Source organism: Panthera leo, chromosome A2 (genome assembly GCF_018350215.1).
Source record: "Panthera leo isolate Ple1 chromosome A2, P.leo_Ple1_pat1.1, whole genome shotgun sequence".
Lineage (NCBI taxonomy): Eukaryota > Metazoa > Chordata > Mammalia > Carnivora > Felidae > Panthera > Panthera leo.
The window spans coordinates 23,175,846-23,195,343 of NC_056680.1; the positions used below are offsets into that span (position 1 = coordinate 23,175,846).

At 40.8% G+C, this 19,498-nt stretch overlaps 1 protein-coding gene across 1 annotated transcript in view; it reads left to right on the top strand.

Moving 5' to 3' along the window:
- Positions 1–7,207, top strand: part of CACNA2D3 (calcium voltage-gated channel auxiliary subunit alpha2delta 3) — an 859,990-nt gene extending 852,783 nt beyond the window's left edge. The window contains exons 35-37 of the mRNA XM_042929688.1: positions 4,135–4,247; positions 4,467–4,549; positions 6,796–7,207. Coding sequence (XP_042785622.1) covers positions 4,135–4,247; positions 4,467–4,549; positions 6,796–6,888 — 289 coding nt within the window. The 3' untranslated portion in view covers positions 6,889–7,207. The remainder of the gene's footprint in view (positions 1–4,134; positions 4,248–4,466; positions 4,550–6,795) is intronic.
- Positions 7,208–19,498: the final 12,291 nt, after the last annotated feature.

Here is a 19,498-nt window from a genome sequence, read left to right on the forward strand (position 1 = left end):
CATAGTCATTATTGATATGCTCAATGGTTCTTTATTTCAAAAATGTTTTTTTCATTGGTTACTGCCTGTGTCAGGGACAGGCTGTGGTTTTATATGCTAATTATGTAACTGGTCAGCTTGCTGAGTTCTTTTCTTCCAATAGTTGGTCAGTGGGTTCACATGGGTTTTCTATGAACACACTGATATCCGTTCTGTGGGTCATTTGGTCGTATGCACTTGTGGGTAGATTCTCAATGAACATTTCAGGGTTTTTTTCATGGCAGTCGGTCTGCTTATGTTTTTACAGCTTAGCCAAATGTTGATAATTTATACTTTATCCCCAAAGGTGTGTTTGCTCTAAGTTTTCAAATTGTTTACAATGGTGTACATAATAGTCACTTAAAATGCTTAAATGCCTCTGGATCTTTTGGGTTTTAATGTGACTTTGTGACTTCTTTCTTTTGTGCCAAAGGCTGATTTATGTCAGTGTTCTTTTAAACCAGAATTTGGGTCTTTCAGTTATCTTCACAGTTTTATTTGCATTTATTCTTCTGCTTTTATCTTCACAAATTCCTTTTGTCACTGAGTCAACAAATCTTTGCTGAGAATCTGCTCAGTCCCAGTGCTGGGTGCTGGGGGAAGTCTCTAGGGGTGGGGGATGGGCAGATGCAGCCTCCCTACCAAGGAAACTGCAGTCCGTGGTGAGGGGCAGACAGTAAGCAAGGAAGGAGGAAGCAGAGGCACTGGAGCGGGAAAAGAAAGGTGGTGAGGTCATGGGTCCTTCACAAGACCAATTCAGTCGAATGGTAAGGACTACAGAAGAATTGCAGTGAATGGAGGAATTCAGGGGAGTGGCCAGATTCTGGAGAATTCTTTTCAGGACTGTGCTATAAAAGGGGAGGGAGAAATAGGGCTCTGGTGAGGTCAAGGGAGAGTTTTGTTTTTCCTGAGGTGAGAGATGTGATAGCATGTTTGTGAACTGAAGGGAATGGCAGGTAGTCAAAGGTAACTATGCAATGATCACCTCTCTTCCCTTCCATCAGCCCCATCCTTGGAGAAGTCTGAGGGCTGGCTTAGGAGAGAGGCATCAGTATTCAACCCAGGGTACCAGAGGGAAGACCAAGTATAGGGGCACAGGTGCAGGCTTGCGTTCGTATTTTTTCCAGCTTCTCCATCCAAAACCTTAGTTCATTTGTTGGCAAACTTCCTCCCCCCTCCCAATAAACAAAATATCTAAGGTCATACTGCACAGATTTGAGTCTGGGCTGTTCTTAAATTCTCAAAGATTAATGGAATGTTGTTTTTAATTTTATTTTTAATTTCCACTGTTTATATATTTTTTGCTATTAATTTCTGATTGTATTTTTACCCTAAGAGAAAAATATGGGGGTTCCTGGGTGGCTCAGTCAGTTAAGCATCCAACTTCAGCTCAGGTCATGATCTCACGGCTTGTGAGTTCGAGCCCCGCGTCGGGCTCTGTGCTGACAGCTCAGAGCCTGGAGCCTCTTCAGGTTCTGTGTCTCCCTCTCTCTCTCTGCCCCTCCCCCACTTGCGTGCACTCTCTCTCTCTCTTAAAAATAAGTAAACATTAGAAAAAAATTTTTTAAAAAGAGAGAAGAACATGTAATTGGTGCTTTCAGCTCTTTGGACTGTGTAGTTGTTCCCTGTATTTGAAATTAGCTTATATGCTCTGTTGCTTAGATCTGAAGAGTCTTCACTCCATTTTTTAATAGATCATATACTCATCAATCACTTGCGGCCTTTCTATGAATCTGTACACTCTGATCGTAAACGTTCATGTCCTATCTTGTTATACTGTTATACTGTTTTTCAATATGAACTATTTCTTTATTACATCTTAAAGATTTTTCCCTCTGAATATTTGTAGGAGAATCTTACTAAACCTGTCCCTCTATTTTGTCATTAGTATTTTTCTGGTGTATCCTCACATCTTCCCATGTCATTCTGTTTCAGGAGTATCTGCTATAGACTGCATAATGCTGATGTTCTGGCAAACTCAGCTTAAGAGTCTCTGCCTTTTTTTTAAATTAATGTTTTTGAGTCTCTGCTTTTTTGATAAGTGAATCTAACCGACAGACATTTATTGTGATTGGTAATAATCTTATACTGGCGGTGGTGTGTGTGTGTGTGTGTGTGTGTGTGTGTGTGTGTGTTTGCACGTGTGTGTGTTATTTACCATGCTATCTTGGATTAATCAGATTTTCATTCTTTAGTTTCTTCTCAGTAATTATCCCTAAATTTTAAAACACAATTTTCTACCTGTATCTCAAGTTAGTTAGAATCTATTTTCCTCTGGGCTCTGACATACCTTTTATTTTTCTTTTTTCCATTCCCTCAAAACTTTAAGTTTTGTTGCTCTGTTTTGTTCATCTAAAGTCCCCCATTGAGAAGTTGGTGTCATTCTCATTCTTTAAGTAATTTCTTCCTAGAGAAGATTTTAGGATTGGTCTGTATCTTTGATGATCTAAAGTTTCACTCATGCTTGAATGGGCCCTTTTAATAAAAGAAAAGTCAAATTTTTCTTTAATGGGGAAATACTCTCTTCCTGTGGAGCTTTTTTTAAATCTCTTTTTCCTTTATTTGCCATCTGGTAGATTCATTTGGGTTAGTATTCTAGTCAATCATTTGTTCTTTAAAGAGTTGTATGATCTTGGTTTTGCATTGGTCATTTAGACTCTATTAGCCTGCCCCCAACATGGAAATCTTTGGTTTTCTGATGAGCACCATCTGAGGTAGGTTATATTTATTCTCATAGGCATAATCCATTATAAAGAGGCCACCTGCTAGGGCAGTGTCATTGCAGTGGTGAGAAGGTACCCAGTGCTAAAAGGGGAAGGTAAAGCCAACAATTTTAAAGCCTTAATGAGACAGCAAAGTCAAACTTTTTTCTCAAGCCAGACAGAGTTGTGGAGAGTGTGGGAGGGCAGAGAGTTCATGTTCCAGAGTATGGTGTAGGCATTGAGGAAGCATCTTTGAGGAAAGTCATGTCTTGTTCCTTCCTATGGAGAAAGAAAAACAATAACCATAATTTCAGGATATTAGATAAACAGGTGAAGGCATTTGTAGACAAGAAACGGGTTGTGTTATAATCTCCAAGCCATTCTTGGATAATTCAACATATGAAGTGGTATTGGGTAAAATGAAAAGGTAGTCCTTTCTCCTCATTATAATTTCCCACAAAACAGAGGATTCTTTTTCATTGCATGATTTTAGTAAACTGTGATGAGAATAGAACAAATTTGTTGAGAGAAAGATGAATGGAGGTAAAAACTTATGGGGAAATTGACTATGTTGTTATGTTACAGTCTATTTCATCTGACTGAACTGAATTTAGTGAAATGTCATGAAAAATTATACGATGGGAGTTCTAGGCTTGTAGCTAAATATTTAGCTACTCTGTTTGCTCTGGAAGAATATGGGATTTTGTTTGCTAATTTGTTCCTCCACAGAGCCAGTAGCATTTGTTGTTCCAGGAGTGTTTTTACGGTGGCGTTACTTTGTCATTTCACTGTGTTGGATGATGAGAGAGGAGGTACCATTAGGCTTACTTCCATTGGACTAGCTGTACTGATGGACCCAATGTCAAAGCTGCTCCACAGCCTGAGCACTGGCACACGTGGCCCCAGAACTGTGGAACTCCCCAACAACCAGCATCCATCTCATGCCAGTACCGTACCTCTATTTTGGGCAGACATTGTGCAAAGCAGTACAGGAAGGGTCTAGGATATTCTATTCATCCTTTTGGGAACTTCAGGTGCAAACTGGGAGAAGGAAGCAAGGCTTGGAAAAGCCCAAGCCTTTAGGCCTTGGAAATTGAGATGATTTAGCCAACTCTGACTGTCCTGTTGTGCACATGCAACATTCCAGTCTTCCCAGGGTGAGTTTTATGACCTCTGTGTCACCATAGCCATAGGTTGTCTTCTTACACTTCCTGCACTGTTGTTGTCTTAATGAAGCTTGGTATTTAACCGTGAAGAACCTTGTGGAAGGAGGCAACTTTAGTAGTAAGGCAGTCTCTGAAAACTGTTTTCTAAAATATTATAGTAGTTAACTCCCCAGGGGAGTTTTCCTCAGGATTCTTAATTTGATGGACGGTAAATGACCACCCACTGTCTGTGCTTCATGTTCCAACAGGTCCTTTGTCATCCAGCAAATCCCAAGCAGCAATCTGTTCATGGTGGTGGTGGACAGCAGCTGCCTGTGTGAGTCCGTGACCCCCATCACCATGGCCCCCATTGAAATCAGGTATATCCTTTTGTGTGTAGGTCCAGCTACTGCTGCTGAAGCCAGGGAGGGGGATCTATGGGAAGGAAACCTGGGGGAGAAATATTAGGGGGAAATGACAGCCATTCCACTGTTGGAAAGAGAGGAGTCATGAAGGGAGTGCAGTGCCAAGGTTTGACCTTCAAAATGCAGAGTAAGGGAAAGTGATGACATCTTAGCAATATGCCTTAACTTCAGTCAACATAACGAATCCCTTAAGTGTGAACGTTTAAAGGCCCAGAAGATCAGAAGGCGTCCCGAGTCTTGTCATGGCTTCCATCCTGAGGTAAGTCTGAGAGACCTTCCTGTTCTCTTTTTCTACCAGGTTCACCATGAGAATCTCACAATTGGCAAAGAACTCTAGTTAAGAAGTTTACTTGTGAAGAAACAATCCTTTCAGGCAAATCAAAGGAAGGCTAATGGTACTTTACTTTCAGTCCCTCAGTGCCTTCTTATTTAGTCTGTGCTTAAGGGTCTTATTGTGTCCGTATACATATTTCAAAGCCTCTTTATTCTCTTCCCTATTACGAACGTACCGTAGTTCTCTCTCTTCACACTGTTACACGCAACGTGGCTCTGACCATCTTGGTTTACTTATTTCAAATTGCAGTTCAGATTATTTTCCCCTGCTTACTTTTAGACAGCCTTTTATTGATGAGAAATTCATGTAAAGCAGAAATGGCAATACTGATACCAGATTAAGAGTCACGATTTCTGCGGGGGGATGATAACCACCGCATGGAGGCACAACTACAAAGGCCCTCCATTGACACCAGAAGCGACGATCACAAGAAAATTAAACTCAGCACCGAGAAAGGTGAACCTGAAAAAGGAATACCCCCCAAAGTGCCATAGGCAAAAAAAAAAAAAAAAAAACCCTTTCTGGTCTAGCAAAAATAATAGAAATTTAAAAATTAACTCCACCCCACTTTGAGAAATGGAAAGCTAGCCTAGACCAATTATTATTATAGGGATACTGGGAAAATCTCTATTTTTAAAAATGCCACCAAAGCCAATGGACTGGCTTTAAGTCCACCTTTAAATAGCAAATAATTTTCATCTTTCCTAAACTCTCCAAGTCCTAGCAAATGATGTTAAAGTCAATATAGGACCAATAAGAACTTGGAATTGACTGAGAATGTTTGCTTCTATGTTCAAAGGAAAGTTCACTAGCAACATATTATACAGATATATGCTGGAAAGGTCTTTGGTAAAACTCAGTGATAAAATTCAAATAAAAAAAATCTTTATATAAAATTCAAATAAAACTAATAGTCCCCAAACACTAAAGTCACTTCAGTTAAAAACAGGACTGTCTATGTAGACAACCAAAATCACTAGAGTAGAAATCTTCTGGGGTTAATGAGATAATTTTCTCCGGTAAATAGATGTAAGTATTCAAAAATTAGTATTTTTTTTCTCTAAGTTTCTAAACCTAATAAGATGAGGTCAGTACGACAGAATAGAAATTCTTAGATATAACCAAGGTTCAATTCAAAGCGGAAAATACACATTAGATTTAAATGGTAAAATAATAGTCTCACAAGAAATGTTAGGAATTGGAGAAATCTTCCTATCCAAGACCAGACAGCTGTGAAAGAAAAACAGAATTTATCTAATTATATAAAAATTACAATTTTTTATGGAAAAAGAGAATTTACAGTTAATAGCCAATTTATACAACTTAGAAAATCATTTATAAGCCAAATCATTAAAGAAATTTTTAAAATTGAAAAGTCAAACAAGTACATATAAAAGGAAGCCAAGGGCATGAAAGCTAAAAGTCACTGGGTGATCAGAACGGACAGGTGATGTTGAAATATCCGGCTACAGCCATGAAAGGCAAGAATACCCCTCGCCCTGCACTCACACTCCTGGGCATCTTTACCATAGGCAGGGGCCCAGGCCTGGACCATGGACTGGTAGTGACCTGCACTCAGCACTGTTCATACCAACAGAGAACAGAGAAGATAATGAATGCCCATCGATAATAAAATAGAGCTAGAAAAATGGAGTTAGAAGAGTTGCCATCAACCCGTGGATAAAAAGCATGCTGCAGAAAGGATTACGTAATGTGATTTCATTTTTATAAAACGAAGCCCTCCTTTCCCCACATATAAAGAAAGAAGGCCCACGAAACCTCTTACAGCTGGTGCTGAAATGATCAGGCCCCTTGGATGTCAACCTTTACTTACATTCTGACAGGAAGACATTAGAAGGGCAACATTCGGCTGTTCTAATTCGATCACAACAGACAGCTCCACCACCAGCCCTTTGCCTCTTGAATGTTCTGTGTAATAATACGCACAGAATAAGTTTGAACATTTAGGCACTAACAACTGGAATCAGAGATTCTTATCACAAACTTGATGAAATTTAGACAAGTCCATTTCTTTGTGTTATCTACTTTCCAAAAGACTTGATTCCTCCATTGGAGAGTGCGGGGAGAGGTCTGGGGACTCGATGTAGCTCAGAAAATTGAAGGCGTCTTGGAATCCATCTCGCTCTAACCGACCCTGCCTTTCCCTGTAGGAGAATGCAAGGGAGTGTGGGGGTGCACCGAGCCTGCAGGCCAAGATGGTCCTTGTCGTCTTCCCTCTGCTCTTGATGCTCTTTTCAAGGTGACACTGAGATGTTCTCTTGGCATGCTAAATTATGGATAAACTGTGAACCAAAATATGGTGCGACATAGGAGACATGAAATATAGTCCAACCATCAGCATCTCATGATTTTAAACTGTGCGTGATATAAACTCTTAAAGATCTGTTGACAAAAAAAAAGTTATCTTTTTACTTTGCCAGTCATGCAAATGTGAGTTTGCTACATGATAATCACCCTTCATCAGAAACGGGGCTGCAAGTGGGCAGTGTCCCTTCTGCTTGAAACCCATTGAAACCAATTTAAAACTGTGTAATTTTTAAATAAAGTATATTAAAATCATAATCTTTCGAGTTTTGCTTTCTTGCTGAGAATACAGACAGAACCGCATGGAAAAGTCACCCATTCCAGATACCGGGAAAGGGCGGTTGTTGGCAGAGACTTTGCTCTGAAGCAGATTCTAGACAAATATTTAACAATTGTTTAGGTGCTTCACTCGCAGTTATAAAAATGTTTACAGAAGTAAACCAAACTATCATCTTCATGGGAAGCGTTTATTACAAAGAGCCCTGAATAATTTTTTTTGAACTAAACTTCAGTAGAAATCATAATTTGGATGGGAACACGAGCTCCCAAGATACTCGAGTGTTGAACTATGTGGGAAGAGGAATAAAGTCATAAATGCGAGGAATTCATTCTGAAAAGATTTGATGGAGGAAGAGAACAATGACTACAAATGACTCTCAAGCTTCTGCTTGAGCATTTGGCTTCTGGCTTTTTCCCCATAAACAAGGGATGAAATTAGATCTCAAATATTACAAGATGTGAAACTACCCAGACGTGTAAGGCATTCCTAAAACACTGGATCCTGAACCAAAGAAAACAGATTCCACCGGATCGTGGTTACCAAATAAAGTGGAATAATTTCCATGCCTCACTAGAATCGAGAATGCCTTATTTTATGAGACAGACATCTAAAAGTCATGGGGAGAATGCCACTTAAGCTTTAAAAAAAAAAAAGCCCACATTATTCTGTTGATATTGTAGAAAAACTGATGTGATTACCCTGCCTTCTCCTGAAATGATGCCAGTATTTATAGGAAAAATAATACTACATTGCTCTATTTCCTGAAACTCTAATGCCTCCCATATTGTTGACAATGTAACAATACTATAACATGTTGACTGTCAAAATGTCAACAACTATGGGGCTATCTAGTATTACAACCACCGTGGTCATTGATATTATTCACTTCTGTGCACTAAGTGTATGAATAAATTCATATGTTGCCCTCACAAGTATCAAAATGCACTATATGTACACTAAACAACCATAGTGTATTTTTTATAAACAAGAACGTGACATGACCCACCATTCTCCTTTATATTTCTAAAGAACTGGCAACAGTAGATCGAATATATAATAATGCCCGTAGCTGAATACTAATGATACAAAATAGTGTCCAATAAACATTTATAATTTCACTCCCTGTGTATTCACTATTCACTATCTATAAATTCACTCCTTGTTCTCAGCAATGGTGTGGCATCATTTTTAGTGACATGAAGATGGCATAGTTGGGTCACACTCTTGGCTTATGGCATCATCAGGCATCACCTTCATGTGAATGAACCACCCACCTTGTGCCTCAGATTCTCAGTTCTCTCAGTGACTCCAGTCGACTGGCCACTCCATTTATCTATTTGTATATCTGTTTTCTCCAACATAACATGTCCAGAGCAGAAATCTCAATCCTCCTCCACCAACCTCTTTCCTTCTGACTGACTCAGCTTCTCAAACCAAACTCCTTAGAGACTCTCTTATCTGCTTGTTCCTTCTCAGCCCATCACTCAGAGAGTCTCATCTCAACAATAGGGTTATATAGTATTATGACCTTGGGAAAGTGACTTTCCTCCTCATGCCTTCCTTTCTTACAACTAGTTACTGAAATTATAGGCTTTGACATTCAGTATATGGCTGACCCTTGAACAACATGGGAGTTAGGGGCACCAACCCCTTTTTAACTCCCCCAAACCTTAACTACTAATAGCCTACTATTGACTGGGAGCCTTAATGATAACATAAACAGTTGATTGACACATATTTTGTATGTTATATGTATTATAAACTGCATTCTTATAATAAGCTAAAGAAAAAATGTTTTGGGGCACCTGGGTGGTTCAGTCGGTTAAGCATCTGACTTCAGCTCAGGTCATGATCTTGCGGTTTGTGAGTTCGAGCCCCACATCAGGCTCTGTGCAGACAGCTCAGAACCTGGAGCCTGCTTCAGATTCTGTGTCTCCTCCTCTCTCTGCCCCTTCCATACTCATGCTCTCTCTGTCTCTTAATAACAAATAAATGTTAAAAAAAATTTTTAAAGAAAAAAAAGAAAAAATGTTATTAGAAAATCACAAGGAAGAGAAAATACATTCACAGTTATGTACAGTATTTATTTAAAAAAAATCAGTATATAAGCAGGCCTGCACAGTTCAAACCCATGTTGTTCAGGAGTCTCCTGTAATTGGTAACAGATTTAGAAGGCACCTATTACAAATTATAGTGTAACATGGTAGCAATATTCTTACAAAAAGGTAGAAAGTTTTCATATGTATATTCATGGATATACATATATAATTACATACAAAATATATTTATAGAATAGATAAAATTAATAAAAATATAGTAGAATACTTACAATATACATTGAGGGTAGAATAGTAAAACACAGCACAGACAAGAACACAGGTTTAGGAACAACGTAGTACTCTAAAGTAATAATGTAGCATTCTTACTTAAATTATGAACAGTACTGCACTACAGAGGATAATACCATTTGTCATGTTATAAGAGACATGTAGTAAAATATTATAATTATAGACAGAAGAGCACAGTTTTTTTTTAATTTTTAAAAATTGTTTAATGTTTATTTTTGAGAGAGGGAGAGAGACAGAGTGTGAGCAGGGGAGAAGCAGAGAGAGAGGGAGACACAGAATCCGAAGTAAGCTCCAGGCCGTGAGCTGTCAGCGGAGAGCCCGACGTGGGGCTCAAACCCATGAGCTGTGAGATCATGACCTGAGCCGAAGTTGGGCACCCAACCGACTGAGCCACCCAGGCGCCCCAGAAGAGCACAATTTTAGTGATTATCAATATTGGAGGTTGGAATAATCTGACAGACACTTGAGGGGTGTTTGTAGCATTTGCAGTCTGGGAGCTTTGTGAAGACGCTCCCAATTGGTGCACATGTGCTGGGGAGAGACAAGGGCACGTTTCCAGTAAATGACAGCCACGTGTGTCCAGCTGCAGCAACCGTAATTCCTGCTGGGGGCTTTGCAGCCATCATTTCCCCTAAGCCAGTGATTACGAACCCTGGACAACTTTGTCCCCAGGGGATGTTTGGCAATGTCTGGAGACATTGTGTGCTCGTCAAAATTTAAGGCAAGGGAAGGTGCTGCTGGCATCGAGTGGGTAGAGCCAAGGATGCCGTTAAACGTGCTACAAAGACCAAAAGAGCCTCCACAATGAAGAATTGCTCAGGTATCTCAGTAGGGCTCAAGCGGAGAAACCCTGCTCTCATCTTTTAGCAGTCACGGGGTTTTGTCTTTACAAATTAATAGACTCCTTCTGGATCAGAAGGAGTGTGGCATCAGAATTGTGGATGTTGGCCCCACCAATGTCAGGAATCCCTTACATAGTGTGAGATGCTACACTTTAGACTCAATTCAGTAGCAAGCCTGCTATGTCACCTCTCACAAAGCTCAGATGCAGGATCCTCCTTGCCATCCAGACCCCAGCGGTCTTCCAGTGAACACCCAGCAACACCTACTAACCGTCCATTCACCTCTCTTTCGTTTATGGCCTGACACTCACAAGAGCTGACACGGTCCTGTTTACTGTCAGATTCCCCTCCCACACCCTGTGAGGGAGGCCTGTCCTGTCCACAGCAGTATTTCCGATGCTTGGAATTACTCCTCAACTTCAGTGACGCCCAGGAAGTAGCGGCACCCTGCATAAATAAACCACCCACATCTGTCAAAGCCTCCTATTTACAAGGTACTACGTGGAGCGCTTGTCATCATTGTTTTGTGCACCTGCTATTGTTCCCATTTCCTGATGAGGAAACTGAGGCTCAACAAGCAAGTTACTTAAAGGTGCGAGAGCCAGTACGAGGCAGCGCCTTACTCCATGCCCTTTGCCCTTAACCATGGCCATACTACGCACCATATACATAGGTACCAATCCTGTGTACCATAGGTCTCCACAGCGGCAGACCCCAGCCCCCTCAGATAGGTAGTAAGTCAAGATGGCAATGCTTTCTACTTTGGGAGATTATAATTCAGCAGCATTTGGACACACAAAGGCAATTTGCACCGGTAGAGCAAAATTTTTGTTAACTATGATTACAAAGAGCATATGGTAACAAGACACCACGGCTACCTTTTTTTCTCTGCATTCAAAACACAGTAGTCTGTACTCACGTACACATTCGGGTAATGCAGAATGGCTTAACCATGGGTCAGCAAGCTTTCCCTGCAGAGGGCCAGAGTAAATACCTCAGGCTTTGCGGTCCATATCGTCCCTGTGGCAACTCTTCAACTCTGCCACTGTAGCACCTCAGAGCCCGTGTTTCAACAGAACTTTCTTTAAGGACACTGAAATTTGAATTTCCTCTATTTCCACATGCCACAAAATATTCTTCTTCTTTTGAGTTTTTCCCAAACATTTGGGAAACGTAAACGCCGCTCTTAGCCTGCAAACTGTGCAATACAGATGGAAGGCTGGATCTGACATGTGGGCCATGGTTTGTCAGCCCCCAGACTTACGGTATCGCCGCTGACAGTTTCTGAAGCTATTGCAGTGCGGTGAGTTCGAAATATCCCTGCGGCCTGCAGGCATGTGTGTGGAGAAGCGTCAGGGCTATCCATGTCGGAGCTACTGTGGGGCACATGTGACTGCATGATGTTTACTTTAACGTCATGCAGGCTAGCACTATTTCAAGCCCTGTGAGTAGCTTAGTATAATCTGATGTCTTTATATTCACGTAACTGCAAATACAAAGAGCGCAGCTCACTGCAGTGTGCTGGCCATCCTGCTACTTGAGTGTAAGATGAAGGGTATAGGCTGGCATAATGCAGGTCAGCACAGTGTACTGTCATTTCTATTCCCACAGTTATATGCAATAAAGTGAAGCATAGAATCACGTAGCGGTGCCAGCAGGTGCCGTCTGCAGGACAGGCCCTCCTCTCAGCCTAGGATGCGTTGTGCAGCCCTAAACTCTTACATGGTGCATGATCTGACTGCTGCATCCCATGCGGTAGGCTGCCAAGAATCCTGTTGACAAAAAACCTACCACAAAATCCCACTCCCAACAACCCCGTTGTAATTACCCTAGCTCCAAATAGGTAACGATAAGTGAGTTATGAGACAGAAACATCGAGTGGTATCTTTTTTAGTAAGATATTGTCACCGTGGCATGATATGCCACTAGTGACCTTAGCATCAAGACGAGTACTAAGCTACAGTCACACGGCCCTTTTATTTATGAATAATTGTACATTGTCCTTGAATGTGCCATTCAGTTATGCTGCCACACAACCTGCCAGCTCTAGCGATAGGCTCAGGGTGGGGATGGGGCAGTTTCAGCATGCTGGCCATGGACGGCTCTGCCTGGTGACCACGGCCCACGCTATCCCTTACACGATGAGAGAGCAGGTGCGAGCTGTGGAGAGATGCACCCTGAAGACGAAAGGTGTGAAGTTCGGGAATTATACTACTGGGCCACGTCACACAGGTTCTAATGGACAAAGCCAGAATTTGAAGGCAGCTCAATGGACCCTAGAGCCTGTGTTCCATTCATTCTGGCACCAAGTCAACTTTCACCACGTGGCTTTTTTCACACCACGTGCCATCATCGAGCCTCGGTTAAGAGCAGTTCCAGAGCCACATTGCGTTATGTTGTCTGTAATGCTGGCACAGCTTTACGCCTGTGTCGTTTTGTTATACTCTCTTAACAGAAAGATTGACACATCACGATTCTACAATACTTTCATCAGTGTCTGTAGTGACAGCACAATTACAGTCTTTCTACTTTTTATAACAGTAACACTCGCCTCCCTTGTACAGAATCCTTCCTCATTTCTAGGTATGAAAACAACATAGCTACTATGCTAATGCGGCCAATAGTTTTAGTAGCAACAACAAAAGTGCCCTTTGGAGCCCACTGGTCGACACTATCATATATCCTGTGTCTGGAAATCAACCATTGTCGCTTTGTGTTTACAGTGAAATCATTAACCAGACATCCCTGTGCCTCAAAGCAGGACAGTGGATTGTAACGTCCTAATTTTTCTATCGCTACTGCCTTGCAAAGTGCCTGACACTGTGAGCAGTCACTTAGGCTCTCTGCCATCTCTGATATTGAAAGCAATACCTTTGCTGGACCATTGTATCCGATGGTCCTATAATTTCAGCATCTGCGATGATACTGCTCAACCATGTCATACTTGCTTACGAGCTGGGAGCGATTCTGTCACTACAGTAACTAGTGTGTGATGGCCGTAATTTTAGCAAAAGATACTAACCTAACTTTTCTAACATTCAAATAGCAAGTATTCACTGACAAGATACAGTGTTCAAATATTTACAAAATTGATACGCCAGAATGCATTTTGGTTTAGTACAGTGATAAAACAGGATTTTGAGTGACCACACATAGTATGAGTATCTCAATATTTGTAATGTATGGTTTTATACAAGTAGATGTGCTGTGCTGCCTTTATTTACAATCAGCCATGTTATTGTTCTTTAATAGATATAATGCATGTAGTAGACACAGTGCAAGAAGATATAGTGCATATACACACAGTGCAATAATACACGAATAGTGCGCCGTGACGACACCTACACTTTTACATTATTAATCAGGGATGTCATAGTGTTCTACTATCATGTACGTCCTCTACTGTCAGGGCACATGGTAATCTACACGTTTCCTTTCATTTCTGTAAATCCAGAAACAACACTGGTACCATAATATATCGCTACCTTCAAAATGGACAGCAACACTTCTATTCGATGGGGCTATGTCACAATTGCTTAGCATCAATTTGTTACTAGACAACGTGTACTAAAATATAACACGCACCGTTTCTTAACTTGTAACAACCAAGTACCAACCTCCCATAATTCAGAACTGCTTCAGTTTTTATTAGTATTATAGTGTCAGTGTTGCTATCCCTACAGTATACCATATTTTACATACTACTCTGACATTACCAAAGGGAATATCATGAATAGGATAGAACACAAGGTCTGTGAAGTCAGAGACAGTCACACTTAGGCTCGAGTGACAGCTTCACTGCTTACTTCTCATGTGATTTTGCTCAAGGAACCTGATAGCTTTAGCCCTGTTTTCTCATCTGTGTGGGGGGAGCTAATGTCAGGACCTATGTCACAGTGTTCTTCTGTGCTTCCAATGAGACCATCCATCTAAAAGAGGAGTCCTTCTGATTGCATAGGATGTGGTGATTTCGATAGTTATAAGCTGATACTGTGTTAATTATCTTTACTATTAATACCTTATACTCATTCTGGCAATTATCATACTGCTGGGGTACTTCGAGATAATACTACTACCTTATATGCTATCAATTACTTGCACCAGTTTTGTTAAAGCAAATCTGCATATCATCCTATACTGCATTGACCTTATCTGCTTTCTTCTGTTTAATGCTATTAATGCTACTTTTAACTCGTTTGCCCACCACTTCAAACCATTCCATCCTAAATTACACCATGCCTCTGTTGGTGGCAGTTACTGCTTATCCTGGGCTGTCTGGGATTTGGTTACTTTACGTTGGCTGTTAAGCTGGCAAAAAGAAAAAAAAAGTATACAGCATAACCTACAGATTGTCCTATTTTAATTTTAAAATTTAGTTCTGAACAGTAACACTGATATGGCTCTTCTGTGCCATATTCTATACTAACCTACACTGTGTCCCATATGAGCATGGTGACAGAAATAACAATCTTCCATTGTGCACATTGGTAGACTATAACATTCATCACTTTTAACAGAATAGGTACAATAATTCTATCTCCTACTACTGGTCATACTAGTCTCAATGTCATTAGTCAGTGTCACACAATGTATACTTTTAATCATAACCACACCACACTGTGCTCTCCTCTATTCAATGGATTATACGTCAGTGACAATAATCGTTCCTTGCTCTTCTACCTGTAATTACGATAGCAATGATAGCACAATATCACCATAGCTGACTGCCCTGATCTCAGCTGTGATAATAATAAAGTGGCTGTCCTGTGAGCTACTATATTGCCCAGTTGGTGACATAATCTCCAGTACTGCTAACAATAATGCCATGACATTCTACAGCCTTCTGCCTATAGCTTAAGTATTTCAGAAGTAGAAAGTCATTGCCAGCCAATATTGAGTAACAGCACCATTGTTGTGCTAGCATGCTGTTAACAAATATACTGATTGGGGAAAGTTGTTGTTCTTCATATAATTTAGTAACAGTATTTCTTTGTATTGCTAATTTTGTAACAGAACAGTTCTGTGCTTAACTATGCCACTTAATGATGAGATGGCCTTAATATATCTTAAAATATTTTAGTTCTATTAAGTCCCAATATAATTCATTTATGTCAAACAGCATCGTAGACATTTCATGGTTGTAAACATTTAAACATCTGATAACCCTGATGAATCTCCAAAATTCCCCATACAGTCCCCCAGGTTAAGATATTGAAGTTTAGTTATGTATTCAGAGCAGGATCGTGTTAACGTGACACCAGTCTTTACCAAACTGACCTCTTTTTGGGAATTGTACACTCGGAATGTATCTCAGTTCTGATCCCACATTCATATCGCCAAAGCCTGTGTACAGATCTGACTTTAGTTTTATGAAGGGAAACAGAATTTGCCAGAGCCTGGAGGCGGTATATGAGTGTGGGAAACAAATAAAGCTCAGGTTTTGACCAAATAAATCAATGGTCAATATTTTAGGACAGTTCTGGATGTGACTTTATTAGATATGAAGTTTATGGAAGTTCATTCTGGACACAGAGAAGAGAAGGGTTCAGAGGTGCCAAGAATAAAAGGAAAATAAGTAGTTATTAGGTATTGCAGTAACCTAGTAGTGGGCACTGACAGAAGTGGACACATTTATAATGTAGTTATGGTCCAATTGTGGGGGTGAGGGAAAAAACGGAGTCAAGAATGACATCTGAGTTGTTGGATTGGCAGACAGGTTCATGGCGGTGCCATTCACTGAAATAAGGAATATGGAAGAAAGGGTAAATTTGGGAAGTAAAGGGAGAAGTGGGTGGAAAGGGATGAGTTCCATAAAGGGCTTACCTGGCTTAAGATCACTGCCAAGTACCCAAATAAAGATGTACAACCAGTAAATAGAAAAATGAGTCCACAAGTTAAGGAGTTGTACCTGAAGATCACATTTCAAAGGCATCCGTTTATAGTGGGAGCAGTGTGAGTCTGGGGAGACCTATGGCATGAGAAAAGGAGGGTCTAGGACCATGAGGCACTCCAGCATTGAAGAGCTAAGGAAGGATGGGCAAAGGGGATGGGAAGTAGTGACCAGAACAATTGGAAAAAATAAGAGAGGGCCCTGTTACAGAAGCCGTGAGATGTGTATGCTTTGAAAAGGAAGGGGACACTGAGAAGTGTCACTTGTGGAAGCTCCTGGATGGCTCCGTTGGTTAAGCATCTGACTCTTGATTTCAGCTCAGGTCATGATCTCACAGTTCATGGGATTGAGCCCCTTATGTGACAGAGCCTGTTTGGGATTCTCTCCCTCCCTCTCTCTCTCTCTGCCCATCCCCTACTCACTCTCTCAAAATAAATAAATAAACTTAAAAAAATAAATCAGAACTATAGGGAGTACGATTGGTAATAAAGATTATGGCAGAGGGACTTGAATTGACCTCTCTGAGAATATGACAGTTAAGTGGACAAAAAGTAAGAGTAGACAGGTTCTGATTAACCCAGTAACACAAATCTAGTTAACATATATTAAAGATTATACTCTTAAAATATTTTCATTCAGTGCCAGAGCATCAGGTACACAGCATAGCCACATGCCTCAGTTCCCTCATTTGGTTGCCCATCCCATGAAGGTAGGTCATTCCTGGGACAGGCACTGAAGGAATCCTCTGGGCTGGTCTGCTTGAGCTGTGATAACAAAATACCATAGATTAAGGGGCTGCCACAACAGAAACTCATATTCTCAGAGTTCTGGAGTCTGGAAATCCCAGATCAAGACCCATTTTCTGGTGAGAGCTCTCTTCCTGGCTTACAGACGGCCACCTTCCCACTTTGTCCTCACATGGTGGAGAAAAAGCAATCTCTGGTGTCTCTTCCTCTTTATAAGGACCGCAGACCTATCAGATGAGAGCCCACCATATGGTCTAATTTAACAATCCTCTCCTTAAAGGCCCTGTCTCCAGTGCAATGGTATGGAGGAGGGTAAGGCTTCAACATATGAATTCTGGGGGGACACACACATTCAGTCCCTAAGACCTTCTATCTGCAAGAGTGCAAGAGCAATCTTACCCACATCCTATACCAACTTCACAGGTGGAACTCTGACCCACCCTTCCAGCTTTACCATCTCTGCCAGTCATGTGGGTTTACCATCCAGTGAACCCAGCCCTGATTTTGTCTGATGGTATGGATCCCATCCCAGGACTAGAGAGGAAGTTGCTTGAGGAGAGGGGAGAATCTTGGTTCTGCATTCCTGTTGCTCACACAGTAGCTGAAACAAAGAGAAAGATCTCAAGGTCCCATCAGTCAATCACCTAGCCCCATTCATCCCTTTCCTGCCCTGTCTCCCACACCTGGCATCTCCCTTACCATCTGCCCTACCTCCATCTGCTTCAAGCCTTTATTACGTCTCACTGAAAGGACAGCCTCCTGGCCCTGCTGCCTCAGCACCATCCTCTGGGGCAGGAAGGATGTATAAATTGTTGAAGTAGCTAGATAAGAATTTGAATCCTGGCTTTGCAGGTCAATTTCTTAACCTGAGATGCATTCTCCTCACCTGTGAACAGGGATAATAAAAGGCCTCCTCACAGGACAATGATAGTGAGTAAGGTGGTCAGGTGTAAAGATGGTGCCTGGCATACAGGAAACACTCACTACAATCATCCGTTATTCAAAACGGATGGCATAGATCAAAATAAATTTTTCTAACAACCATCTTGGTTTATTCCACTTCTCTATTTAAAAACCTCAAGGGGCTTGCTTATGTCCACCAAATAAAATTCAAAGGCCTTAGCTTGTAGTCATGATCTGACTCACTTTACACTGCCAGGATTCATATCAGAACCAGGTCTTGTGTTTCCCATCTGTACCTCCATCGACACAAGTATGAGCAGAGAGGTCCTCGTCTGGACCTCACATTACTCCCTTTCCAAATCTCAAATTAAAAATTCCCAACCACATGGTAGCCATCTTAAGTGAATGCAGACCATTGCCCCATTTCAGTGAAAGCACGCAGCACGAGGTCTGACAAATGCCATGGAACCTCTCCTAATGAATTGCAGTTTGGAACTAGGACTGTTTTTTTGGGTTTTAGAAAGAATGAAATTATTCTGAGATCTGACGATAAACAAGCTGGTGTGGGAAAGGTGAAAGGTGCTGCTATTCTTGAAAGAACAAGGTTTTTGGGAGAAAACTTCTAAACCCACCAGAATTAAAGTGCAACCTTTGTTTGTAAACTCATAAGATTATGGGTTTAGAATTAATTTCATTTGGGTCCTTTCCAATTACCAGTAACTTAACACTTGGATTCATTATGCAATCATGACTCAGTAAGTCCTTCAGAACACCACTTTTAAACACGATGGACATTAAAGGACAGACTTTGTAAATATTTGAGATTGCCGGTTTAAAATTAATTTGATTCATTTGCTTGCTGGTTGCTAGCAATATATGAGAGTTGGGGCTTTGTCTGTAATCATATATATCATTCATGAGTCTTTCAAAGAACCCATTTGGAAGAAATAGAAGGCAGAACTTGGTGTATCCATTGCTGAAAGCAGTGATGGTAAGTAATAATAGAGGAAGGGGGCAGGGAAAGACAAAGTAGGATTTGCCCTTGATGTGTCAATTAAGGTTCAAAGTCTAAACACCATAATTCAGTTACAGGTGTACACTTTTGAACTGGTCCTATTGTCATACCCAATTGATTTCTTTTAAATGCTTTATTAAGATATAACTCACATACCATAAATTTACCCATTTAAAATATACAGTTCAATAGTTTTTTGTGTATTCACAGAGCTGTGCAACTGTCACTATGATCTAATTTTAGAATATTTCCATCAGCCCAAACAGAAACCCCCATACTCATTAGTGGTCACTCCCCCTGCCCCCACTTTCTTGCCCCTATCCCTAGGCACTCACTAATCTACTTTATGTCTCTATAGATTCACCTGTTCTGAACATTTCATGTAAACGGAATCATATAACACATGTCATATCACATGGTCTTTTGTGACTGGCTTATTTCACTTAACATAATGCTTCCAAGGTTCATCCATGTTGTAGCATGTGTCAGTAGCTCTTTCCTTTTTGTTAATAAATAATATTTCAT